The 27,334-nt window shown below is 49.2% G+C and overlaps 4 protein-coding genes across 5 annotated transcripts; 2 read left to right on the top strand and 2 right to left on the bottom strand.

Annotated features, from left to right (window-relative positions):
* The first annotated feature begins 82 nt into the window (after positions 1-82).
* LOC125512141 (putative serine/threonine-protein kinase PBL28) lies at positions 83-4,052 on the top strand. Its single transcript, XM_048677220.2, has 7 exons — positions 83-161; positions 316-339; positions 429-896; positions 988-1,103; positions 1,197-1,457; positions 1,625-1,822; positions 3,984-4,052. Exons 1-7 carry the CDS (start codon positions 83-85, stop codon positions 4,050-4,052), a joined length of 1,215 nt encoding a protein of 404 aa, XP_048533177.1.
* Positions 4,053-7,817: 3,765 nt separating this feature from the next.
* LOC125513542 (uncharacterized) lies at positions 7,818-8,550 on the top strand. Its single transcript, XM_048678667.2, has one exon. It carries the CDS (start codon positions 7,986-7,988, stop codon positions 8,436-8,438), a length of 453 nt encoding a protein of 150 aa, XP_048534624.2. The 5' UTR covers positions 7,818-7,985; the 3' UTR covers positions 8,439-8,550.
* Positions 8,551-8,587: 37 nt separating this feature from the next.
* LOC125516789 (uncharacterized) lies at positions 8,588-20,714 on the bottom strand. 2 transcript variants are annotated; one of them, XM_048682103.2, is made up of 3 exons: positions 20,172-20,714; positions 17,124-18,100; positions 8,588-9,344 (listed from the first exon to the last, which is right to left on the bottom strand). In XM_048682103.2, the coding sequence occupies exons 2-3, from the start codon at positions 17,482-17,484 to the stop codon at positions 8,869-8,871; spliced, it is 837 nt and encodes a 278-aa protein (XP_048538060.2). In that variant the 5' UTR covers positions 17,485-18,100; positions 20,172-20,714; the 3' UTR covers positions 8,588-8,868. The 2 variants fall into 2 exon arrangements, with proteins under 2 accessions (XP_048538060.2, XP_087384141.1); XM_087528015.1 differs by having other exon boundaries at positions 17,124-18,103.
* A 3,030-nt stretch (positions 20,715-23,744) lies between these two features.
* On the bottom strand, positions 23,745-25,057 carry LOC125517574 (cryptic loci regulator). The gene is made up of 2 exons (XM_048682779.2): positions 24,518-25,057; positions 23,745-24,421 (listed from the first exon to the last, which is right to left on the bottom strand). Exons 1-2 carry the CDS (start codon positions 24,878-24,880, stop codon positions 24,224-24,226), a joined length of 561 nt encoding a protein of 186 aa, XP_048538736.1. The 5' UTR covers positions 24,881-25,057; the 3' UTR covers positions 23,745-24,223.
* Between the last annotated feature and the right edge of the window lie 2,277 nt (positions 25,058-27,334).

Here is a 27,334-nt window from a genome sequence, read left to right on the forward strand (position 1 = left end):
GTGAGACTGCCTATAAATGAGGCTCCATGGGAGTAGTCGCAAAGTTCGTCCCCGTATGATTGCAGGGAACTACAAACTGAAGATGGAGAAAGCGGTGCTCTGCCTAGTCTTGATCTTGGTAGCCTTGCTTGGCTGCAAGGGTGATCCAGATATTGTCACAGGTTTGATTTCTGAAAAGCGTCAATCACGAGAGGTTTTCTCTCTCAAGTACTCCCTTAGTGTCAAAAACACTCTTATATTATGAGACGGAGGGAGTAATTTTTAACAACCCATCTCAAGGACCACTAACACTATCCTTCCTTTTGGAAATTGCAGAAGGCGACTACGTCAGGATCAAACGTACGCCTTCTAGCTTGAGTACATGCATACTTAACTAATGAAGGATTAATAGTCGATGAATGAATTGATCCAGCCTAACACATTTCCAGGTAGCTTGCTGGCGATCCTGATACTGTTCCCCGTCATGATGCTGGCCCTCGCCCTCGCCATCGTCAAGTACCTGACGCCCAAGGGAAGATCAGACGATGACACCATCGGCTCGTCCGACGACGAGATGAAGGTGCACGGCGGGGAGGTGATCAACCGGTGGTCGGGGCTGTACAGGTTCACCAAGGCCGAGATCGAGCGGGCGTTGGACTACGCCAACAGCCGGATCTACCTGGGGTCCGGCAGCGCGGGGCAGGTGTACCAGGGGGTGCTGCCCAGCGGCCAGCTCGTGGCCATCAAGCACATCCACCGGACGGCCATGTCCGGCTCCTTCACCAGGGAGGCGGACGGGCTGTCCAAGGTCAGGCACCCCAACCTCGTCTGCCTCTTCGGCTACTGCGACGACGGCAGCGACCAGTACCTCGTCTACGAGTACTGCGCCAATGGCAACCTTGCCCAGAATCTCCTCAGTAAGAAGGATCCATCCATCATGTTTAATACTGTATTTAAGCTAGCTAGAGTGTTGAATTACTACAAGTTTTGCATGCTCTTGATTGGCAGGAAGTGACTCTGTGCTCTCATGGCCGACAAGGGTGAAGATCCTTAGGGACTGTGCATCTGTACTAAGGTTCCTTCACACACACTCCGATGGGTGCATTGTACATAGAGATATTAAGGTGAGAATATCCTTGTATATTCGATCCCACAACATAAGCACGCAAAATTTGCGAAGCCATCTTATCTTTTGTGTGCTTAATTCATTTTTACAGCTTACCAACATCTTGCTGACAGAGGACATGGAGCCTAAGCTGTCTGATTTTGGGCTGGCAAAAATGCTGCAAATGGAGGAGACCAAGGTCTTCACCGATGTGAGGGGAACCATCGGCTACATGGATCCGGAGTACATAACACACTCCAAGCTTACCTGCGCAAGTGATATCTACAGCTTTGGTGTGGTTGTGCTGCAGCTTCTGTCAGGAAGAAAGGTCATAGAGCTTGACATTGTTGCGCGCGATTCTCTCACCAAGAAGGTAAGTTCAGCCATATCTTTTCAGAATCATATCCCTATTACACTGAGAAGGAACTCGGCAAGTAAATTTCAGAAGTTATTCTCACCATTGGTTGTTCTTATCTTGACCTACAGTCAAGGAACTCAAGTTTTTGACGCACCTAATTTGCTCTCCGTTCTTGTCTCAAGGCAAAAGATGTCGTAACTGGGAAAAAACCACTGGATGAATTCATAGACTCGCGCGTTCGAGATGAAGTTAATATCGAAGATTTTGTATTGATATTAAAGATTGGAGTCCTCTGTGTGGCACACTCTAGCGTAGGACGTCCAACAATAAAAGATGTGTACGAGGAGATGGACAAAGCATGGAGAAATACAAACACAAAGGTTTGCGTCATTGACACGATTTTTGCATCACACACACTACATTATGCTACCTTTGTTAGCGCAACCAAATTTCTTTATCTTTGACCACAATTCATTAAAAAAATGTTTAGGTTGGTTAGATAAAAATGTTGCAACTATATTTTTCACTAAAAGCAGTTCTTGAATATGATATGTTATAATATTCGGAAAAACTAAAATCCTGCCGACTGGCAGATTGCAACAGATCCACACGGACGCGTTGCCGTCAGATTTTTGTATCAAGGGCTGCATGCGTTTGCACCCTTTTTGCTAATCACACACATGACAGTTTCTTTTTATCTAATCATGCGCATGTCGGTTTCTTTTTTCCTAATCACACGCGCATGTCACTTTTAGCCAATGCATGTTCGCTTTCTCACTTACATGTATGCATGCATCTATGAAAAAAACAAAAATGATGATGTCATCAAAGATTCTTCCCAATGCAAAAAATTTAAAATTATATGTAGCCTAAACCGTAGGTCCGATTGAAAAACCGTTTTTACATAAAAGATTCGTCGTGACGAGACCTTCGAAACTAGATCCCATATTGATATGTTCCGACGTTTTTTTTTCAGGTCAAAATTTACCACGTATGTGTTACGTAAGTTATCACACTTGTGATACATAAGTTACCATTTTGATATTACCGAGCCATAAAAATGGTCATCCAACCTTCTCCTCACATGCAAATAAACTAGAGGAACAAAAAAACCATGATAACTTTTGACCCAGAATTTTTTTTGAAAAATATACCACTTGAAAACATTTGTGTAAATAGCATGTTAACACACCCACATCAAAGCTGATAACCCACGTTCAAACACCGCGGTAACTTTTGACCGCAGACCTGATAACTTGTGTACCTCGGTGCTGATAACTTTAGCATGGTGTGTGTGCGTGGGGAGGGGGGTGATGAAAATATACCACCGTTAACTTTTATCTGAATATCATGATAACTCACATATCGTAGACCTGCTAACTTGTGTACCTCGGTCCTGATAACTTTGGCATGGGGGAGGGGTTGATGAAATATCAACTCGGTAAATTTTATGTGAATAGCATGGTAACTCATACATCTCATACCTGGTAACTTATGTGCCTCGGTCCTGATAATTTTGGTGCGGGAGTTGTTTAAAAACATATCCCTGATAACTTTCGTGTAATTTTTTTGGTACTATACGCATCGTATACGTGATAACACATGCACAATCACCGCAATAATATTAACCCGAGCTAATAAGAAGGTTAGAAGATATATGCCCCGGGAATATTTGTGTAAACGACACAGTAACATATGTAGCATGTGCATGATAAATTGCTTAGCCCACAAGTGGTACTTTTGATCCGAATAGAAGTCGTCGGAACATATCAACATAGGATCTAGTTTCGAAGATCTCGCCGCGGCGTGTTTTTTATGTGAAAACAATTTTTTGATCGGATCGAAGGTTTGAGCTACAAAACATTTTGAAGTTTCAAAATAAGGAGGAAACAAGGATGACATCAACGTTTCAGTCTTCTAATTCATTTGCATATGGGAGAATTGGAGGACCACTTTTGATGCCTCGGTAATTTCTTTATAAATGAGATGGTAACTTATGTATCATAGACGTGATAACTTACTTAGTCCGGGTCTGGTAATTTTTGATCTGAAAAAAAAAGTCGTCAAAATATACCAACATGGGATCTAGTTTCGAAGGTCTCGTCGTGACGAATCTTTTATGTGAAAACAATTTTTCGATCGGAGCGGTGGTTTGAGCTATAAAACATTTTGAATATTATTTTTGGATGGAATCTTGATGACATCATTTTTTTTTGTTTTTTCTACATGCAACTATTCTCTAACATGAAGGAGTTTACATATGCACGCGAGGAAGTTTGCACTGCATGTGTGATTAGTGAGATCGCAAGCTACAGGAGCGAAGTGGGTTAGATCGTGCGGATCCGTTGCTAATTTCCTGCCGTCCGGACGTTAGTCTCGTTCTATAATATTTTACTTGCATATATTCATATAAAAAACCAACACGCAAAGTTGCGGCTGAAGGTTGTGTAAAGTAATAATGTCATGTATTTTGATCCGAGTGAGTATTTTCTGAACTCACTGTCCATTGTTTCTTAAAATCCTACTTTTATACTTGCGCAGGCTACTAGGTCAAGGAAGGAGATAAATTCGTCAAATACAGTACAGTATGCAAAAGTGATAGATGTGTAGTTCACATTTTGTCCAAACAAAGAAGAACAATAGCGTGGAATATGCAAGAGCACACTTTTCACATGAACTGCAGAAGATGCTTAATATGCCAAAGCTATACAAAAGGAGTATTGCACTTACGAACTGTGATATTCCCTCTAGGTTACCTACGTACTTAGTTGTATATGCACAGTACAAAGAGCATGAAACGGCAACTTCCGAGTAGAAGTTCAGTTATGTAATTCACCGAAACCTAACACAGGCACACAGCATGATAGGGTGGTTTCTGTCAAACTGTCCTAAAGTATACCTTCCAGGCCCAATACAAAAGATTGCGTTTCTGTTCATGGTCAGAATGCTACTCTGCAAACACAGTGGAATTACCATCGACAGAGGCACATAGGCCGTAGATTAGCTGAGCTCGAGTTCATATGTGCTCGCGTGAACAGTAAATTGAAACAATTGAAAATAAATCAAAAATTTCTGAATTCTCTTTGTGTCAAACTTTGATAAATGTTTTCAATGTTTGCCAAGTTCTGTCGTAAAATACATTCATGGAAGTTGTGACAAAAAAATATTGATGCAAAAAAAAATGTTTCCAAAAGCATTTTGGAGCATCGGTTTTTTTGCCATGACTTCCACGAATCTCTTCATAATGAAACTTTGCAAGAATTGAATTTGTCAAAATTTATCACAAAAATGATTCAGAATTTTATAAATTTTTAATTATTTTTGGATTTTATTGTTCACCCGAACTCATATGAGCTCAAGCTGAGAAGGACACTTTCACACATAAAGAGGCATCAATGCTCTATTGTCCCGTGAATTTGTTATACGGGAATGTACAACCCTACATATATTTGCTAAATTAGGGTATATGTGTAATAGTTGTTACTGTTAAAAATATATTTTTCACCTTTCTTCATTAGTTTGGACATTTAGAGTAACTGGCTTGCGAATGAATTCAATATGATATCAGAATCAAAAGGACCCTCCCAACACATTATTAAAAAAAAAATTACAGCCTACATCAATTTCACGTCTAAAAACTAAATAAGTATACACATGAAGGGACGTCTAAGAACTAAATAAGTATAGACATGAGAGGAGTGTTGGAAAATAATGCCGTCTCTCTTCATCAATTCAGATTTTTGGATAGTTGGTTGAAACATAACACTGGTACACGAGCGAACTATTAAGCCCTCATAATCGCACATGATGGGAATCATTGTGTGCAATGTCAACATTGCAGACAATACAAATATAAAACCGTTTATCCAAAAAATAAATGCGTACAATCAAAGAGTCATCGCACACGATTAAGGAAAGAAAACTGTATGCGACATGGCAACATAGGACCCACGGTTCCAGGAAGACAATTGTCTGTGATGACTATAGCCCCATGTCTCTCCGAGCTCAATGGTCACCTCCCGATTCCACTAGGTAAGTTCTGATTATCTACGAAGGAGCGCTGTTTCTTTTAACCCATTGGTTGAACTGAGTGTAAATTAATGCATTTTGTTAGAAATATAAGATGGGGACATATATATTTATCGAGGAATCAAAAGTCATTCGGTGTATGAAGATCATCTTGCACGTACTACCTCCATTCTAAAATATAAAGTAGCCTATCAAAACATCTTATATTTTGAAATGGAGGTAGTAACTTGTTTATTAACCAATGAAAACAAACAAAAGGTAGGGAGTAAGGGCATCTCCAGCCGCGCCTCTAGAAAGGCCTCCCTAGGCAATTTTTTCGCGCCGGCACTAAAAAAACGGCTCAGTCGCGCCCCCAGGAGCTTGATTTTCGCCGGCCTGTGCCGAAAACAGCGCCGATGGATCCAGACCGAACCCGGCGCGCTGGGGGACGCCGGGGGCGCCAGGGCGAGCTGTTTTGGCGCGAAAAAGCCGCGGGCCAGCCGCGTCAGCGACACGGCGCCTCGTCTTCCTCCAACGGCCTCGGTTCCCGCGGGGAATCAACGCCAAGGCTGCCACCGGTCAGCCTTGCCATTGATTCCTCACGGGCGGCGCGTCACGGGACGACGCGCCGACGCCTCCCCTCCCTCGCACGCGTACACACGGGTGCGGCGCGGCTATATAGCCGGTGGCCTGCACTCGCCTGTGCCCACACCAGCCCCGCCCCTCGCCGCCGCCCAGCCCCTCTCTCTCCCTACCTCTCCCGAGCGCCGCCGCCCAGCCCCTCCCTCTATCTCTCTACCTCTCCCGAGTCCGTCGCCATGGCGGAACGCTTCCCCGGAGACGAGGCGGCGGCCAACGGCTTCGGCCGCCGTTCGCTCCGCGAACAGGAGTCCTGGCTCCTGTTCCAGGCGAACATCCCGGCGCCGCCGGACATGCGCGCTGGGCCGACGGGGTGGAGACTCAGCGCCGGGGGAGTGCCCATTCCCCCGTTGCCCGACGCCGTGGCGAAGCCGAAGTACTTCGCCGAGGAAGTCGAGGTCGTGCGCGCCTCCCTCACCGACGCCCAACTCTCCCTCCCCCAGTACGCCGCCGACAACCACGCGGCTTGGGCGGCGTATTTCGAGCGCCGCCAGCAGCAGCGCTTGGCGTCCACCAACGGCGCGCTGGTGGTCGGCGGCCGGCAGAACAGCGAGGGGCGCCACCTGTGGTGGGGCGTCCCCGGCCGCACACTCGAGGGCGTGCTGACGTACCTCGAGGGCGGCAACGACCCGCCGTTGGCGTACCCGGCGAGGGCGGCCGCCCCGGCGCAGCACTGACGCGCCGGGCCATGGGCGCCAAGGAGGTTCGGGTCCTCCTCCTCTTCTTCCTCCTCCCGATCTTCATCGCACTCCTCCGGCACTCCGGCCCTGCTCGGCGTCAAGGCCGAGCCCGCGGCGGAGACGCCGCTCGGCCGGCGCACTCGCAGCGCCGGCATCGTCATCAACGAGGGCGGCCGGCGCGCCTACTCATCGGCTCCTCCTCCGCGCTTCGTCAAGCCAAAGACGGAGCCGGGGCTCGCACCGGTGAAGAAGGAGCCGGCCGCGCCGGTGACGATGGAGCTCGACGACGACGACGCGGCCCTGGAATGGGCGCGCAGGGACTCCATAGCGATGGAGAAGGAGCGCCTGGAGAAGGCGAAGGAGCGCCAGTGCGCCGCCCTGCTTCGCTTCGCGGAGCGTCGACGCGGCCGCGACGAAGGCGGAGTCGTCGTCATCTACGACAGCGACGATAACAACGACGATGCGCCGCCACCAGTCCGCCATGGCGACGCCGGGCAAGGGTCCAGCAGGGGCGCCCGCGTCAAGGAGGAGAAGGCCAACGACGACGATGGCGGCGACGGCGGCGACTTCAGCCAGTTTTTCCTTTAGATTAGTTTATGTATATGTGCTATGTAATGAAAATCCGCGAACTTCGCCGAAATGTGCCGAAATTTATCGTATTTGGCCGAAATTTATCGTGTTTAAGCCAAACTTCTTTTATTTTAAAACGTGCCTGGGAACGGCCCTGGAGCCGGCGGCTGGGGACCAACTCGCCTCCAGGCCCAATTTTTGCGCCGGCTCATCCCCAGACGGCGATTTTAGGCGCCCCCCAACGGCTGGAGATGCCTTAAGGAGTAGTAATGCCTAACAATTTATGTTTTTGTCTTATCTTGGCCTGCCCATTCGTTGAAGCTCCGCCACTGGTGTGGAGTAGCTTTCATCTCGTCAACCCAACTCCAAGTGCTGCATACACCACAAAAACTACATGGGCAGCCGCCCACACGCATAATCCTATTACACTTGCAAAACTTTCAAGTAGTTCAAAACGAATGCGGCTACCGTTGGATTCTCTCTTGCGCCACTTGTGAACGTGAGGCTGATAACCGGGCACGCCGTAGCCGCCAAAGCGACGGGCTCAAACTCAGCCGCTCACGTCCACCCGTGCGCCGCCGAATGCCGAACACAAAACCCCACCCACCCACGCACGCACCGCGCCGGCGTCGGCATCGGCATCGGCATGAGGAGCTCGGCGGACGACGTGGACATCGAGCTGGTCAAGGCGGTGGCGCAGGCGTGGTACGCGCACTCGGGCAACCCGCGGCCGTCCCGCGCGCCGGCGGAAGACGACGGTGCCGCCGGTCTGGGCGCGCGCCGCGCGGGCGCCCCGCGCTACAGGCCGTCGCGGTTCAAGCTGGAGGCCGCGGCGGCGGCGGCCAAGCCGCCAAACAGCAGGCCGTGGGACTTCACGCAGTCGCTGTGGGACACCTACGAGCTGGTCACCGTGGCGCAGAAGATCGAGTCCAGCCTCGCCATCGTGGACGAGGCCACGGCCAGGCCAGCAAGGCGTGCCTTCACCGACAAAGACGCCACGCGCGCCGGAGGAGGGAAGCGGGCGAGGGAGAGCAGGCGTAGCCTCAGGAGCCTGTTCCGCCGGTCCTCGTCCAGGAGGTTCGAGGAATCAAGCAGCTAGCTAGCTAGTGTTCTCCTCTCTACCTTCATGTTTCTCTCTCTAGTCCTTCCTTGCCTGAAAGACTTGGGTAGCGTCTATATGCAACTTATTACAGAGCTTTCTGTATTGCCAACCACAGCATGCATTTAGGTAGAGAAAACACAGTCAGATAGAAATACATATATGGCGAATGAAGCATATAATCCAGAATCACATCGCCGATCAGAGTTCAAGTACGATAATAACGAATGATGCGTCTGCAGTCCAACAATTCAGTCAGGAACGACGACAAGAAAAACAAAATGACAAATCCAGAATCCAGGTAACTTGGGTGATCGCACCCTACGTCCCAATAACGCCACAGGAATGGCATAACAAATGTCTTGCCGGTAAACGAAAGGAAATTTGGTATGAGGTGCCGAACCTCATTTGCATTGCAAACATCAGGTTCTCACTTCGGAGAGTCGATTGCAGCGACGGGAGGAGCATCTGATGCAAGTGTGATGCGGCCTGTCGATTCGGCCTGCCCGGCGCCGGCAGGAGATCCAGCATTGCCGTCCATGTTGACAGCATCAGTTGCTGGGACGCCCACCGCAGTTGCAGCATAGGCGACAAGATAGAAGTGCATGGCATTCTGATCATCACCTGCTGGGTAGCCAGTATAGTAGGGGAGGCCATTCTGATCATAACCTGCAGGGTAGCCAGGATAGATTGTATAGTAGGGGATGGCATTCTGATCATAACTGGCAACTGGGTAGCCAGCATGTCCACTAGCTTGCACATCTTGATAGGCCGCCATGGGATTAGCGTATGCGTAAGGCATGCCGTAAGCTTGAGTTGTTTGAGCAGGGAGATTGCTAAATGCACTTCCATATGCAACTTGAGCTTGTGCCGTCACAGATTGACCTGCTGCTACTTGCACCAGTCCTGCAGCAGTTTGTTTCAAGAATTAGGTACACACTCATAATAACAAGAATCATGCTGCTGAGAATAACAGATGAAAAGGGGAACTGCTCACAAGAGGCGCTCACTGAATCAATTGCCAATATTAACAATAGGCATTTCTACTAATTCATTTTTACTCATCATACATACTTCCGCAGAATTTCCCCAAGGAACTGCATTTCTTGCTAAAAGTTGGTCTATGGAATGCCATGACTACATGAGCAATAGCAGTAGCACTTAAGCATCCCATTAGGGCACAATAACAACGCACAGCACTATGTGTGACATGTGTCAAAAAAGGGACTGACATGGTGCATTCATCAGCATCTACCTCCAGAATATTAGGGGGGTTGCAAAAGTAAACCTATGCTGGACCATGTCCAAAGAAGAGAAGTATGTACCAGGACTCGTCGTTTATTAATTTCGCAAGGCCCAATGGTTTCCCTGTTGAGTTTTTATCAAGATTTGTGGGAGGTTAAAAAACAAGACTTGAAAAAGCTTTTTGACAAATTGCACAAAGTAGAGTTGGATGTTGAAAGGCTTAATCAAGGAATCATTGCATTGATTCCTTTTATGTGACTACATCTACTCCTTTCATGTTACACAGCACATGTGCTATCTGTATTGCACGTGACCCTATGAAGCATGAGCTCACCAAACATATCGGTGCAGATGCTTCATTTGTGCACTCCGTGTGCAGGATCGGGTGATTGCTCTTCAGTATGTGCCTTCAGAGTTATAGTTGCTGGATTTCTTCACAAAGGCCCAGACTAGAGCACATCAGGGCTTTTACCTCTCCAAACTCTGTGTTGTTGATTCACCGTGAGTTTGAGAGGGGAGGGGGAGGGGGTGTTGTATGAGGGGTTTTCAGCATATTGTACCATGTATGTACATGTATATATAATAGCCTATGACCTCATGGAGATACAGGCTGCTATTATTTTTTAAGCGGCCAAAAGAACTGCCCCCTAGTTTCTCTCACAATTCGATTATAGCCACAGGAGGGCAGTGTTCACTCTCTGGATACAACTTGCCAAAAGAAAAAGGAAGAAGTAAGTAAGTGCCGTGCCGTTGCCGCTGCCGTGATCCAAGCCCGGATACCCCTCCTCCGATATTCTGCGCTTAAGTAGTGTTGTCCCAGTCCAGGCCCCACGAACCTGTGATTGGTGTGGCGAATCCTTGTTGGCCTGGCGATGAGGCGTCCTTCGCCTTGATTCGTCCACTTGTCTGCCAGCGTGGCCCGATCGGCTGCCATGGCAGTACCTTTGCCTTTCGCTGCCATGGCAGCTGTTTCACTGCCCGTCTCGCCCTCTCCATGTTGGACACTGACATCCCTTCCTCCTTGACTTGTGGCTTGCCCCCAAGCCGGCAGATGAGGGAAACGAGACTGTAAGGCAATGGCATCCTCCCAAGTAGTGTCCACCTCCTCATAGTCTGACCAACGTACCAGGACCTGCTCTCGTCGCCCTGAAGGTGTTTGGCGCCATCTTGTTTGCAAGATCTCCACCGGAATGAGATCAGCCTTAGGCGGCACCGGCATAGTCGAAGAAGCTGTTGTACCTGAAGACTGAGCTTGTCGTATTTGAGAGACATGAAAAACGGGGTGAACTTGCGAACCTGGTGGTAGTGCGAGCTCATAAGCGACCGGGTTGATGGCTCGCAATACTTGAAATGGTCCAATGTAATTAAACGACAGCTTGTGGTTGGCTCTGCGGTGTACATGCGGCTGGAGCTTGACGTAAACCTCATCGCCAGGTTGAAATGATTGGTCAGTGCGTTTCTTATCTGCTTGCACCTTCATGATGTGGCGAGCTCGATGTAGGTGCTGCTTAAGGACTTGCTGCATGGTTCTTCTTTCCTCCAGCCATTCCTTCAGAGCAGGATCTTACAAGCAGATGCAGCCTAAATGCCCCAGTGCCTCGGCTCATGGCCATACAGAGCATGGAATGGTGACATGTCTAGGGCAGAGTGGTAGCTCGAATTATACCAAAACTCAGCCAGCACCAGAAATTGACTCCAGTGATTTGGACAGGCATGGATGAAGCAGCGAAGATAGATCACCAAGCATTGATTGACACGTTCTGTGGATGATACGGTGTGCTCGTGTTCAACTCTGTCCCAATGATTTTGAACAATTCCTGCCAGAATCTGCTGGTAAACACCAGGTCTCGATCCGAGATAACTGCCTTAGGGAGACCGTGCATCTTGTAAACATTGTCCAAATAAGCTGGAGCGACCTTACCTGCTGTGAAAGGATGATTCAGTGGTAGAAAATGAGCATACCATGTGAACTTGTCCAGAACGACGAGGATACAGTTGGCCCTGTTGGATCGCGGGAAGCCATCAATTAAATCCATAGTAACAACCTCCCAAGATCCTTCCGGCAATGGAATTTGGTTCTAACGGACTAGGGTATTTGACTCGCCCCGGCTTGGCTTGCTGACAGACAGCACAAGTGCGCACATACTAGCGAATAGTGTCTTTCATTTTGGGCCAGGCAAAAAGACAACGCATGCGACGATAGGTGACCGGAAATCCGGAGTGCCCACCCACGGTGTTGTCATGGAAGGCACGCAGAATACGCTGCTGTAATGCTGGCGACCCACCAAGCCATAATCTGTGGCGGAAATACAGCAAGCCGTCCGAGACAGAAAACCTCTGTTTTGCATCGGGTCGCTTGGAGTGAGCAGTTTCTTAGATTGGTCATTCTCTGCATAGCTGACACGAATGTCCTCCACCCAAGTAGGTTGGCACACTGACATGGCCATGGCTTGGTTTTAAGTGTGTAAGCGGCGAGAGAGCGCATCAGCGACGCTATTGGCAGTGCCTTGGCGATAATTGATTTTGTATCGCAGACCCAGCAACTTAGTGAAAGCTTTCTGTTGCCACACTGTGGACAGCCGTTGATCATCGAGATGGATGAGACTATGTTGATCCGTACGAATCAGGAACTTGTCATGATGGAGATAGGGGCGCCATTGCTCTACGGCCATCAGTATAGCCAGACACTCTTTCTCGTAAGTGGAGAGACCCCGCTTTGGCCCCAAATGGGATGCCCCCCTTGTTGTAGCACATTGCCCACTCCATAGTCACAAGCATCGGTGTCAGTCACAAATTGTTTGGAGAAATCCGGCAGTTGCAAGACAGATGCTGAAATGAGACCTTGTTGTAACAGAGTGAAAGCTTTCTGCGTGTCCTCCATCCAAACAAAAGGTTGGTGTTTCTTCAGCAAATTGAACAGTGGCCTTGCGATGATACCGAAGTGCTTGACAAATTTCCGGTGATATCCCGCAAGACCTAAGAAGCTGCACATCTCTTTGGCAGATGTTGGCACCGGCCAGTTTCTGATCGAATCAATTTTACTTGGATCAGTCGACACCCCATCAGCATTGATCACATGCCCTAAATAAGCAATTTGCCATTGACCAAAAGAGCATTTCGACTGTTTCACTTGCCAGCCATCTTTGCGTAGGAGCTATAACACTTGCTTGAGGTGAGATACATGATCCAACAGTGTCTTGCTGAAGACCAAAGTGTCATCGAAAACGACCAGCACACAAACACGCAGCAATGGATGCAATGTGGTTGTCATGGCTCCATTAAAAGTGGCCAATCCGCCTGCTAGTCCAAAGGACATAACTAGGAATTCCCAATGGCCTAAATGTGTGGTGAATGTTGTCTTATATTCTTCGCCTTCAGCCATATGGATCTAATGGTACCTTGCACGCAAATCCAGCTTGGAAAACCAACGGCCACCCACCAATTTATCTAAAAGTTCATCGATAATCGGCACCAGGTATTTGCTGACGATAATCATAGCATTCAGGTGCCTGTAGTCCACGCACATGCGCCAGGTACCGTCTTTCTTCTTCACTAGCAGGGCAGGCGAGGAAAAGGGACTGGTGCTCTTCTGAATAATGCCAGCATCCAATAGTTCCTTCATTTGTCTTTCAGTTTCAGTCTTCAGTTCAGGTTTGTGGCGATACAGACGCAAGTTGACTGGTTGAACACCTTCCATCAGTGGTATATTTTTTTTTTTGAAATGGTCACCGGGGGGGAAAGGCTCCCCACCTGAATATATTTCAAAAGGCCATAATGCCAAGAGATTGATCCAGTTTATAAGGAAAACCGGATCGAAAATCTGAACAAGTTGACCCCGTTTATGAGGAAAACCGAGTCGAAAACCGTACAAGAGAAGGTAGAACAAGAAGAGAAACAAAAAGAGAGGACGCCCCAGACAAGGCGCGCCTAGCTAGCAGACCAAGGACAACAGCATGAGAGGCACAAGTAGATGAGGGGAGTCGTCAAGGGATCACAATACCAAGACTTTGCAAGCAGCCTAACGCACCGCACCGGCGTGCGTACCGAACACCACGGCGCAACAGAGGAGCATCCACACTCAACGAGTGACAAGCACGAACCTTGACTGGGAGCTCCGCCATGAAAATTCAGGAACGATTAGCAAGTTGGGGAGGCACCTTGCGTCATCATTGAGCAAAGATGAACTGAGATAACACCAAGAGCACGAAGCTCGCCGCACCACAACGGCAGCCATGGCATGTCTTGAGCATGCATAGCAACAGGGACGACACCGAAGAACACCACCATAAACAAGCACATACCACCATCGGCCCATCCGGCCGCACCACCACCACCACCATCCCGCAGCAAGCACCACCACACGTCACCCAAGCAGACCCCAAGATGATGCCTTCAAGAAGGGTCGCGATGCCAGCTGCGCTGCCATCATCCGCACCAGGAGTACCCGGGCTAGGGGTTTCCCCTGGGATCTCATCTTCCATCTTCATCTGACCAAGCAAGGTGAGCCTTGAACGTTGGCCGTCTGGTCGCCACCCAACAACACCCCGCAAAGGGAAGAGGTGCCGTACAGGAACGAGGTGGTCCAGAGAGGATCACACCCCGCTAACCCGGCTTCGGATGGAAGAATCGGAACCACTCCAAGGAGTGGCCGAGCCAAGATGACGCCACCGTCGACCCCAGCCAGCCGCAAGACCACCATCAACAACCCCGCAGTGAGCAGCCACCAAACGAATCCACCGAGTCGACGCCTTCAAGAAGGAATGCGACGCGAAACGCGCCGCCATCGACCGTTCTGGGCGGACCAAGAACAAGGGCTTCCCCTGGTGCCTCGAAGGTGAAGTCACCATGGCAGCGATGCCTCCAAGGAGGTAAGCGGCACCCGTGGGAGTCACCATCGCTGGCTCCGGCCGGAGCATAAGCTTTCGCCCAAGTGAGCCGACCACCTTCGAGAGGCACTGGTAGACCGTGAATTGCTGCTCCCTGCACCACCACATAACAAGGGCCACTGCAGCCCGCCGCCGCACGTGCCCAGATCCGGGCCACCGCAGACCAGACCCGACGGATCCAGCCTGCCCACGCCGCCCTCCTCCGCCAGAATCGTGCCAAGCCGTAGCCGGCAGGCACGTCTATCACCTGTGCGCGCCAACAGGCAGCAGCACCAGCAGACACGCCGCAGGGGAGGTGGAGGGCGAGCACCACCATGCGCGCCTCGCAGAGGCCACCCCCGCCGGCCAGATCCAATCTGGCGCGCAGCAGCCCACCCCGACGCCCGCAGCAGCCCACCCCGACGCCCGCAGCAGCCCACCCCGACGCCCGCAGCAGGGAGACGGCACCGAAACGAAGGAGGCCACCGGGAGGTAGCTGCGAGCGCATCCTCACCACCGTCCCCGACCACCACCCGCAGAACCGCCGCGCGCCGGAGTCACGCACGCCGGCCGCCGCCACACGAAGCTCCCCCAGCTTGTGAGTGCGCCCCACGGGGAACGAGTGCCCGCCGCCATCAGTGGTATATGGTGGTCACAAGCATGCCAAGGTGGTAGGGTGCGTGGTTCCTCATATACATTTGTGTACTGCTCGAGAACTCTGAGAATTTCAGTGGGTATGGTGTTGTCGACAATCCCTTGGTCTGCTACAGTATTGAGGTGAACAACATAAGCCACGACCGTTGCTTGCAGGAATGCATTAGTTCCTGGGATGATATAGTGGCACATTGTTGCAGATATTGAGTGACGACATGTAATTCAACAGCACCAGTACCTATTGTGACTGATAGACGTGCTTCCCAGTCAATGTACATGGGGCTATGTTTCTTGAACCAGTCCATACCTGGTATTGCATCACAGTCCCAGAGATACGACTTTGAAATTCGTGATGAATTCTTGACCCTGACACATCCATTGGCACTGTGGAATGTAACTATTGCACAACAACAGAGCACCATCAGCTACTTTGACCTAGCAGGGACTGGTTAATGGTGAGACACCCTTCAGTTGCTCAGCCAGACGTTGGTCCACAAAGGATGATGTACTCCCCGAATCCACCAGCAAAAGAACCTCTCGGCCTTGGACCCAGGCATGCAACTGGCATGCAACTGCATAACACCAGGACCTTCTGAACCTGCCACTGCGTGCACGGATATAAAGCAGAGGTTTTTGTCTTCAGGTTCAGTTAACTGACCTGTCGATCACCAAGTACATTTGCATCTGTACTGAACAGGGCGAGCAGTTCCTCAACCACATGCGAACTGTAGGGGGACAAGTATAATCTTGACCCCATCGCTCACCGCACTTGAAACAGAGACCTCGAGCTCTACAGAATGTTCCGAGAGCTGCAATTTTGCTCTTATCAGACGCTGCTCTGGCTGCGCCAGTGCCTCTCCATCTTCAGCTGCCAGAGTAGGAGCAGTGGGTCGAGGGAATGCCACTGGCACTACCGCTGTACTGGTCAATGCGAAGCGCGACGCTGGTGGTCGGGGAACGGTGGCGTGTAGGACGGCCTCGCCATTTGCCACTTCTTGCAACAGGGCCAAGGAGCAGGCTGTGTCCAAGTCAGGCGGTCGCTAGATGAGAACCACCACTCGAATGTCAGCACGCAGTCCCTCAATGAATCGCGTCAGGAAAAAATAAGGATGGGTCAGTTCAGAGTATGAGATCATATGATTCATCAGAGTTTCAAATCGCTCAATAAAATCTGCGACGGAATTGGTCTGACGGATAGCATAGAACTGGCGAATTAATAGCTGATGTTTATCTACAAGGCTGTGAACGACTCCAGTTGAGCCCCGCAATTTTACGCTGCATTGACTGCAACCAAATCGCGGCTGGTCCTGAGAAATTCTGGATCGCGATTGGAACCCAGTACGATTCGTGCGCCGTGAACATCTGGAAGTATTGTTCTGAGAGCGTCTTCCAGAGCTGTGGGTTCTCGCCGGACCTGGCCAAACGGGCCGGCATGGCACGGCCCATGGAGGCACGTTTAGTAAGCGGGCCGTGCCGTGCCGGCCCACGTGCTGTGCCTCTAGGCCCAGGCACAGCCTATTTAGTAAACGGGCCGGCACGTTGGCCCGTTTAGCATGCTGGGCTGCACATTTTCAGCCTGTTGGGCTGATTTTTAGGGCTATTGGACTGTATTTTACGTATATATAAAAAATAAAACAAAAGGGGCCGTGCCGTGCCGGCCCGCGTGCCCAGCCTCCAAGCCCAGGCATGGCCCAAGGCGTGCCGCGTGTTGTGCCTGGCCCGTTTAGCCCGTGCCATGCCTGGCACATGGCGGGCCGTGCCGACGTGCTCACGGGCTGGCCTGATTGGCCCGGCCCGTTTGGCCAGCTATAGTTCTCGCCGGCGAAGACGGGAAACGTCATCGGCGGCGGAGTTTGGCCCAGAGCAAAAAGAACTTGAGATGATAGTGGCGACGAGATGCGGACGGAATCAGGGGTCATACCTGTGACCGGGGAAGTCGCCGGTGACTCGGGGATCACCGACGAGGATCCCCCAGGATGCAGTGGCGCGTCGTGACCTGATTGCCCTTGGATCTCGCGCGCAACCATGGGAGGGGTCGCAAGTGGCGGCGATCCGATGGATGGTGCAGTTGAAGATGATGCGGCTTGGAGAGCCGCGACCGAGAGCTCCAATTGCGTGAACCGCGCCTCCAACTCCGGCTTCCAGGTGACGAGGGAGTCAATCCGCGCCGTCTGTGTCGCCAAGGCCTGGAGGATGGCATTGTTGTCGCCGTCTTGCTTGTTGGCGCGGGCGGTGGCCTCGTCGCTCATCTTGTCGAGGTAAGCTTTGAGCGCGGGATCCATGGTGGCGATGAGGTGATCACGCACTTGCTTCTGGCGGCGGGTTTCTAGGACGGAGATCTGGGCGGTGGCGGCGTGGAAGGGTGGTAGGTGGCTAGCTGATACCACGATGTTAGGTACCCGATCTAGTTTCTCTCACAATTCGATTACAGCCACAGGAGGGCAGTGATTCACTCTCTGGATACAACTTGCCAAAAGAAAAAGGAAGACGAAAGTAAGTGCCGCGCCGTTGCCGTTACCATGATCCAAGCCCGGATGCCCCTCCTCCGATATTCTGCGCTTAAGTAGTGTTGTCCCAGTCTGGGTCCACAAACCTGCGGTTGGTGTGGCGAATCCTTGTTGGCCTGGCGATGACGCGTCCTTCGCCTTGATTCATCCACTTGTCTGCCAACATGGCCCGGTCGGCTGCCATGGCAGTGCCTTTGCCTTTCGCTGCCATGACAGCTGTTTCACTGCCTCTCGCCCTCTGCATGTTGGACGCTGACACACTTGTAGCAGTTCCTTCTTCACTGCATTATCAGCAAGCCTTCCAGCCTCCATTTCTCGGACCATTAGCTCGCTCTTTTGCATATCAAATGCAGCTTCAAGGCCGGCTTCAGGTCTCTGTCTTTTTTAAAAGCTGCTGACACACATGAATGATGATTAAGAGCAGCTATCACACCATGTTTCTATCAAAAACAAAGACTGCATAAACACAATAGGTATTCCACCCCAGCACAAAAAAAATTCCAACTCTCTCTGAAGAAAACATGTTTTCCAGATAGAATTCCCCAGATCAGCTCAAAGAAATAGATTCAAAATATTGATATGCCTAGCAGGCTAGCACCTAATCAAGGGCAGAGTTCGCACAGACACACTATTCTTTCCAAAGAACATGCCTGATTTTCCATACAAGGACAATTAATGAATAAAACGATAAAGTTGCTCCAAGCACAACTATGGATGCACCAATTTATTCGTACAACGAGAATTTTTGCATTTAATGTCAACAAGAATATGCGAAGGAAGAAAAAAGCACCTGATGACGTCATGGCAAAGCGGACGATGCTAAAGGCGGAAAGACTGAGGGATTTCACCAAATAGCAATGAGGAACCTGGAACTGGATTTGAAACTGGATCTAAGGGATCTGACCTGAGGTGTGGGAATTGGAGGAAGGAAGGCCGGGGAACAAGTGGCAAGGTTTTGATGTTTGGCCGTCTGATGGCTTTATTGTACTATTCAAAATTTGCGCAACCGGTTTCCTTGATCTTGGATTGGATCCGGAATTCAAGTGATAAGTAGGTAAAGGCGATAGACTTTAGAAATTTCATAAAGGAGTACAAGCATAGTAAGTTTGCTTTCTAATTTAGAAATTTGGTGAACAGATTCGACTTGAGAAAAATTATAATAGAGTAAAATCCTAGTGTGTTTGCTTCCTAATTTAGAAATTGAGTAAATCAATTATAATCCCTGCCTTCAAAGCCAAAGGAATATATTGTGTTCTCGTCAGGACCATTTGAATAGAATTATGCGATATTTTGGATATAAACCCTCATCTAAGGAATCTATGTAACTCTGATAGGGCATGTCCTTACCTTTCCATACAAACATAAAGCTTGTGTAACTATGCATGAAATCCATATCGAAAGATAATAATAATGGAATATTATTTTACATACTAATGTATACCATTCTTCTTATATTGTTGCAAAAAATCAAGCATTTCCTTTCAGTTAAAGTTTAAGAAATACTTAAACATTCTTGACTCCTCGGATTTTTTAGACATGTAAGCGAGGCCAAAATGAATGCCATTACCCCATATAGTCTTCTAAGAGAATTAGTACTCTCTAGAATTGCACAGAAGTTTGTCATACAAAAATGCAAGTAACAAGAACTTAATTTGGAAATTTGGGGGAACGGTTTTCATTTTCCCATGTCAACAGTCGTGGACCCTCAGCTAGATATGCAAAAATGAACATTCCTATGCATCAGCTGCATGGCGACTAATTAGAGAGAAAACTTAGATGGCAAAAAATGGCATTCAAAGCAATATTTTTAATAACGGTGAATAAGGCTAACACTGATAGAATGAAATCGTAGAGCTTGTACCTATTGTGCACAAACAAAAAGATTTACAATATTGCTCAGTTGATACATATTTGAACGGACAGAAAGGACAGGCCCATAAACAATAACGAGTTCTGCCAAGCAAAGAACTTGCTCCTTAGGCCCCATAATTTGTACTGCTAATAAGCGATTTATAATATTTATTTATTTTGACACGTCAACGGCGGGCTTACGCTGGCCTGAACTTATATTGCCAAAACCAAAGTTATTACAGAGAGTAGAGTTACAGGGGGAACGGTTTATAGTATCTCTGCCTAGAAATTATTGGCTTTCCATAGAAGCTGCTACAAGACCACGAACGAAGTACCAAAGCCTATTCCTTTACCAAACTTGGCTGCAGGTTCTTGAGCGTTGATGATGGACTCACCTACACCTATTGATCTTCTAGTTGTATGTTGTGATTGTAAAATGTGGTTATTTGGGAGTTAACATGGTGTTTTGTTACTAAACTTGGCAATACAGTTGGACTGTATAAACATTAAACAATGCTTGTGGAATGGCTAGAAACGGAAACAGCATTTCATGTCAATTCACCAATCATCAATGCCGAAGTAGCACGAGGCATGAGACATGTGTACTGTACCGTGGATCACCAGCTCGCCTTGCAGACGCGCCCCTTTTCTCGAGCAAGCACCGTGATCCATGGGCGCGCTCGGTACAACAGCTCACCGGTAGTAGCGGACAACGGGCACTTGGCCGATTGTCGTACGGATTCGGCATTTTGTCGAACAGCTTGAAGGCGTCGGACGTCCTGTGGTAGCGTCCCCGCGCCCGGCCTGGGTTGGAAGTCGGCGACGGCGAGCGGGTCTGGAGAGGGGCGGCAACAACGGAAATCGGTGGAAGAGGAGGAGGAGGAGGTCGGAGGGCTCAGAGATCTCGCGCCGGAGCGGGCTGCTGAGGAAATTGAGCTGGACTGGATGCCCAGCCCACCACATTTGATATTTTTTATACGTGGGGCTTCCTTTGCAGTTGATGGGCACGAGACAAGAACCGGCGCCGGGAAGCAAAATCACAAAGGAAAAATGGACCGCCGCTTCCACGCACGCAAATGAATTATGCTCCGGGCGACGAGTGTTTGTTTTTAACACACTAGATGCAAGCGCTCGTATATGCATACACCTCGACAAGGGTTAGGACGCTGGTCCATAATGAATACTTATTCACTCTGACCAGCTATATATATGTCTATGTCATTTCAAGGCCGCTTCTATTGCACTAACAACAAGGGTTTCGCAAACCAACCTATGGTTGAATGGTTAGAGGAACAGTGGTATCCTAACTCCACCAAGGTTTAAGTCTTTGAAGGTGCTTATAGGGATAGTATGTGTGTGTACGTTCATAGAAATGAATGTATGCGCATATGTATGAGCGCTTGCGTCTGTACTGATGTTTAAAAAAAACAAGGTTTCTCTCCGGAAAAAAAAAGGTCTCATGGTGGTGGAGACTAGTGAGAAGGAGCCACCGTTCTTCCGCCGGATGTCGTCCACTGCCCACCTGGTGGACAATGACGGAGAGCTCTGCTATGCTTGTTTGGAAACGACTGAAATTCATTCAGGCATCCTCTGAAACGTACATGCCAAGTTAGATAGTCACTCGCTGATACCCCAGGGTCCGATTTGACCGGCCCCATCCTGGTCACGCTCTTGTAAAACACCACAATTGCCGCATTGTAACAGTACAACTATTTTCCATTCTTCTTTTTTAAGGGAATATTTCCCATTCTTATTGTCCTTGTCATCTGACGCTGTTGCCGCATGGTACCCTCTGTAAGTACTTGCTTGCGTAACAGAAATGATGTATCGACCGGGCTAAAATTGCAGAATCTATTCTATGTTTTCTCAATTACATTTCACGAGCATTATGTTAATACTATCATCCGTGTGAGTTTGGTAGCAGAAACCCACCACCCCTGATCTATTCCGGAGTGCACTCTTGGCGAGCAGACTGATTGTGTTGGGACCGTCCGTAGAACCAAACATCTAACTGTAGTGAGCAAAAATATGACTAGAGCAAGTTCAACATTTAACAGCTGTGCACCATATATTTGCTTATTATAGCAACTGAAACATCTGACTACGGTGAATTAAAGGCATGTTCGGTGCAAAGGAAGTGAAATAAGTATATCAACTTAGAAATTGGTACACTATGATTCTTCATGGGGAAACAGAGAAGAAATATAATGAAAGCAGTAGGGGAATTACGCACCACTGTGTATAACGGCTCTCAATTTGGGCATACATATGAAGATACACTTAGCATGGCAGATTTATTACAGAAATTGATGTACAAGAACCGGTGTCATTGGGATGTGCTTAGCTTAGCAACAATAATAGTTTATGAGTAATTTGTACTATCGAGACCAAACAACATCTATGTAGTTCACTAATGAAGCAGAGTATAAACAAATAAATTGACCATGGAAAAATATGTCAACAAAAATGAAGATAAAATCATGGGATAACAAATTCATCAGTAGCAGTGCGCACATGCAACAAAATAGTATGAGCAATGTTAAGGTATAGTACAGTCCATAAACAGATGGGGAATAGGCAATCTTTGGGAACATGAATACTCTGGCACACCACAAATCTTAAAACCTTTCCTGATACACAGGCCAACATCTAGCAAATGTCGAATATGATTCATGCAGTGGCAGCCTACGGATTGAAATTTTGGTATGGCAAAGTCAGCACCATAGACCAAAAAAGTGTACACAAAAAAAAGTAGTAACAAGGAATACACTCCGTTATTTACTAACAAGCATCCAGTTACAGCAATGTCCGGTGAATCAGGATTATCAGACTAAACTCCATCTATGATGTATGGCTAGATTAAGGTATGGCAAATGTCATAGCTTGCCATAATTCATCTACTTATATTGATTGCCCTATTCAACACAAACTTCAATATGGTGTTGTTGCTCTCTTTGAGATCCATCACTGTAAGGGACTATGATGACAAATCAGTTAACAATTTGAGATGCAAGACAGTGAAATATATTATCTAGTACGTAATAAACACCACAACTGCACATATTAAAGCATGGTATGTCATTATGTAAGTGTAGCTCTGATCTGGTTGAAATCCAGTATTGCAAAATCATAGCTGTGTGACAAATAAAGTTCCACCTTCTTTGCATGTAGCAAGTCGCAACCACCAAAAGCAATGACTCTGCGGGTATCATTTTCATCCCCAGAAATTGGACAGCGAGGAGCACTCAATCCAATTCGTCACTTCTCACTTTTGTCACTGTTTCCCTTTGACTTTTTGCGCCATTTTTTTTCTGCCAGCATTTTTTTCCTTTGAACTGTCGTTAGTTTTCATTTTTGACTATCATCCCCTCTTTTGCATCCAATTTTTGCCTTCTACTTTTCCTTTCTGGGCAAGGAATCGTCTAGGGAAATAAAAGGTGGGAGGATGCTTTTTCAACTACAATGGATAAAAACTTTTCCGCAGTAATGTAATTATGTGATTTAAGATGAACAAAATTGCTGTCACCTATAAGTTCCAACTACACAAAAAAAAACATTCTCAAAATCGTCAATATGATAACCTAAACAATTCATGCTCTTTCACTACCAAACATTCTTAAATAACGCAGAAAACAGAGTTCAGCATATCACATAATTAAGCCGATAGTGTATATTCCACAACTATATCACAAATGTCACTGTAAATTGGAGTAAAAGATATCATGAAATTTGCATGAGGCGTGAGTTATTACCGGCTAACCATACATTAAATGGTTGCTTGGAATATACGTTGTCATCAAGTTAAAATTATCTATAAGTCAAGAAAATCATTGGTTACAATACAAGTAACTGAGCGCCATTTGCAAAGAAGGCCGATACTATACTAAAAAAGGACACCATGGTTTGTTTTTCATGACAAAAAAAGACATGTACCTGGGTATTGAAGATAACCAAGAATACAATGGTGTTATGTTGTTAAAGGGTCAGTTTGAGATCTTCACATTCTCCAAGGACCAGTAGAAGATTTGATGGAACAAATACTAAGTTGAGGCAGTTGCAGTGTAAAGGGTCTTCTGAGCAACCAGTAATCTGGAGCGCATGAGCTCTGTTTTAAGCTGCTATACAGGTCTGCCATTAATACAGTACATAAGCAAAGAGATCATAGATACATCAAACTGAGACATCACTCGGTGCCTATGTCAATGTTCAATACCCTCTTAATACAAGTTCAGTTTGTTACAAGTAGACACATTTTGGCATAAAAAGCGAAGTCGTACTTCAGAAGTACAAAATAAGAAAGTAACAACGAAAATTATGCCAAAATGTGCTTAACTCCAACACAATTCATCCGGTTTGGAAGGCAAGAAACATATTAAGTCATGTGCAAATCAGGCACAAAAACACTTCCATACACAAGTACAACTCCAATACTTAAGACAGCACCTGATAAAAAATAAATCTAAAATATTTTAGCCCAACATACCCTAAATTAGTTACACAGTTGCAATGTCCACAACCCCCTCAGGTACAACAGGAGGAAATCTGTGCCAATCCTACAACTATTGAGCCTAGTTTCTGCCTCCAATCGAACTGCAATTCACCAAACACAACAAAGCAAGCTATCTAGTTAAATACAAATGGCCCCAATTAAATTGCACAGTGCCTAATTAATACCAGGGACAGGCTGCCCGGCAGCCTGCTCATCTGCACTGCACAGGGAGTTCACAAGGTCACGTGGATCCCCCCATACCGGCAGCGCGGCAACGGCATCCACGACGGCTGCCTCGTACTCATTGCAGAACTCAACAATCTCCTCGCACATCTCTGATGCTCTTTTGAGCATTTCCTCCTGCGCCTCCACCTGCACAACCACCCCCAAAAGAACGCATTAGCAGCTAGGCAGCGGGGAGAGGACTAGGTGAGCTGATGGAGCGAAGCAGGTTGTTTAGGATCTTACCTCCGCGAGATAGTCATCGAGGATAGTGTGGTCCGAGGAGATTGTGGCGGCCGAGGGGGTGAGGGGAAGAGGGGAAGCGGACGAAGCTCCAGAAGTGGCTGCGGTGGGGGCGGGGGGCGGAGCAAGGATGTCGGAGGAGAGGGACTCCCAGCGGGAGAGCTCCGGCTGGTACTTGGCGCGGAGGTGGAGGAGCGCGCGGCGGCGGCGCTGGAGGCGGGCGGACTCGAGGTCCGGGGCCGGTGTAGAGGGCGCCGCCGTGCCGGTATCTTCGGCGCCATCCGGGTAGAGGACGCGGGGGCGCTTGAAGACGAAGCCTTCATCGTATTCGATCTCCCACTCGCCGCCGACGGAGGTGGCCGCCATCGGCTGGGGCACTATGGGCGCGGCAGCGCGAGGAGGGGATCCGGTGGTGGTGCGTAGATGCGGGGTGAGGAGCGGGGTCTGGGTTTGGGGCCTGGAATTTCGAAAATTGGGGCTTGCCGAGCGGCAATTCGAAAATGTGGCGGCCGAGAGATCGTGAGCCTCTTTTTTTCATCAGTTTTTTAGGGACCGAGAGAGGTGGTGAGTTGTTTATGAGCAGATCGGCTTGAGCCACCAAATTGTTTTGATTTCTTTTTCTTTTTTCAAAGAAAGACCCGGATTTATTATAAAAAGTTTACCATAAGTACGAAGCACCCTGGTTGCCTGAGGACACATGGAAAAAGAAAAACACCTCGCCTGGCCCGCTCCCGCTCCTAGGGGACCCTCCTGTGTCCGCACCTTCTCCATCCTTGCATTCACTCCCCTTCATCGCCGTCGAGCAAAGCCCGGTCGGTGCAAGCGACAACGGGGCCATGTTCTCCCTTTCCTCGGAACTGAGTAGCGCGGGGTAGCGAACTCGGATGGATGTGTGGCGCTTTGCAAGGCGTGGCACTAGCAACGGCTTCAACGACGATGACGGTTGGTGGAGGCAGTGTGGAGAACTGTTGGGTGGCGCGGGACAAGGCGGATGGCATGTTTGGCGAGGTGTCAATCCCCTTTAGATTTGACGTGAGCGGGACGACGTGGGTGGCCTTGGTGGTTGGGGGGCTCGGGATGGATGCTAGCGGCCTAGGTGCTGCTCGTTGTCGCCTGTGCCACGGTGGCTAGCGACTGCTGGAGATGGAGCGACGGTGTTTGCGTCGATTTTGGCCAGATCTGGGCGGATTTGGGGCAGGGGTGGGGTGTGACGTTGGGAGTTGGTGGATGTGACGCCCCCAGACCGATGCGCCAGGTGTCTTCCAGTTATTCGTTGTCGTTGTCATGTCATTTGCTTGCGTGTCGCATCTTATCATGTCATCTTGTGCATTGCATCATCATGTTTTCAAAACCTGCATCCGTCCGGGTTCTCCGAGTTCTCTCCGTTGTCCGTTCTGAGCCCAACCACACTTGCACGCGTCCGCGGCATGTCCGAAATATTATTTTATAAGTGGCCAGAAAATGTTCTTGGATTGGGTTGAAAGTTGGCATGCGATGTTGTTATAGTGTAGATAGACCGCCTGTCAAGTTTCATCGCATTCGGAGTTCGTTTGACGCCCCAACGTTTAACTATAGCGGCATTATAGCCGGTCTAACGTCGGACGTTTTCGGTCTCCGGAAACAGATGCCGGGCCCTCTCTCTCTTCTCCCCCTCGCAGTCTCGCCACAGCCCACCTAGTCCATCCTCCTTCCCCTCTTCGCTTCCGGAGTTGTCCGATGCGACCGCACGGTCTGAAACCCTCTCTGCACAGTGCATCGAACCCCTCACGTGCGCGTCCGAAATTGTCCCGGACCCGACCCGAGAAGACGTCACCGTTGTGTCCGGAACATCCCCAAACATCTACAAAACGTCTCCGTTTTGTTAATTGGACTCCCTAGCATATTTATTCTCGTCTGTCGGATTTCGATCGGATGATCCAAAAAATCCCTTCTTCCCTTATATATAGTCTATCCCTAATCCATTTTAGACCTAACCCTATTTCCTAGGGATCCTCTCAGCCGCCGCCACTACTCCCCATCACATCGCCCAGATCCGTCGGCACCCACCTCCTCTGTTTCCGTGCCTGACCAACCCCGCTCCTCCTCCCGATCCCCATGGTTGTTGTTTCCCCGTTGACCCGCGTAGCAGCAGCTCCATGTCGGAGCTCCATCACCACCTGTTGCCCCTCGCCGGAGCAATACCAGCAGGAGCTCCACCCCGCTGCCCCTCTCCATCTCTATCTTCTCTCCCCGCCGCCTTTGTCTCTGCTTCCTCCCTCACCACGTCACTCTCTTTTCTCTGTTCATAGGAGAACAATGGCGCCATGGAAAAACTCCCGAGCTCCTCGCGTGGTGTTGCCGCCCTCCGCTGCTGCCTCCCCGTTGCCCTTGTTTTTTTCCCTCGCCCGGAAGCCGCTGCAGCCTCCTCGACCCGGATCCACGCCGACGCCACCGAACCACCCCCGCCTCTAGCTTGGCGATCGCCAGACCGAGAGCCCTGCTCGCGTCGCCCTGCCGTCAAGCGCCGCCCCTCCCGGAGACCGGCTCCATTGCCGTGCCAAGCCCCCTCGCAGAGCCGCCGCCCGGGGCCTTCTTCTGCCTCGATTCAGCTCCGTCCTCCGCGCCCGACGAAGCCTGCACCGCCGCGCGCCTGCATCCACGACGAAGACGACGTCGATGGCTCCTGCTTCCCCTGCCGCGTCGCCCGCCGGATCCGTCACCCTCTGCTGCTGCTTTGCCGCCGTCCCCCTGCGTCCTCTGCTTCGTGAACGAGCGAGGAGAACGCAACCGCGTTGACCGCCCACTCGTCCAGCGCCTCGCCTCGTGCCTCATCGCTCCTCC

Source organism: Triticum urartu, chromosome 6A, assembly GCF_056163025.1.
Source record: "Triticum urartu cultivar PI428250 chromosome 6A, HENAU_Tu73, whole genome shotgun sequence".
In the NCBI taxonomy this organism is placed as follows: Eukaryota; Viridiplantae; Streptophyta; class Magnoliopsida; order Poales; family Poaceae; genus Triticum; species Triticum urartu.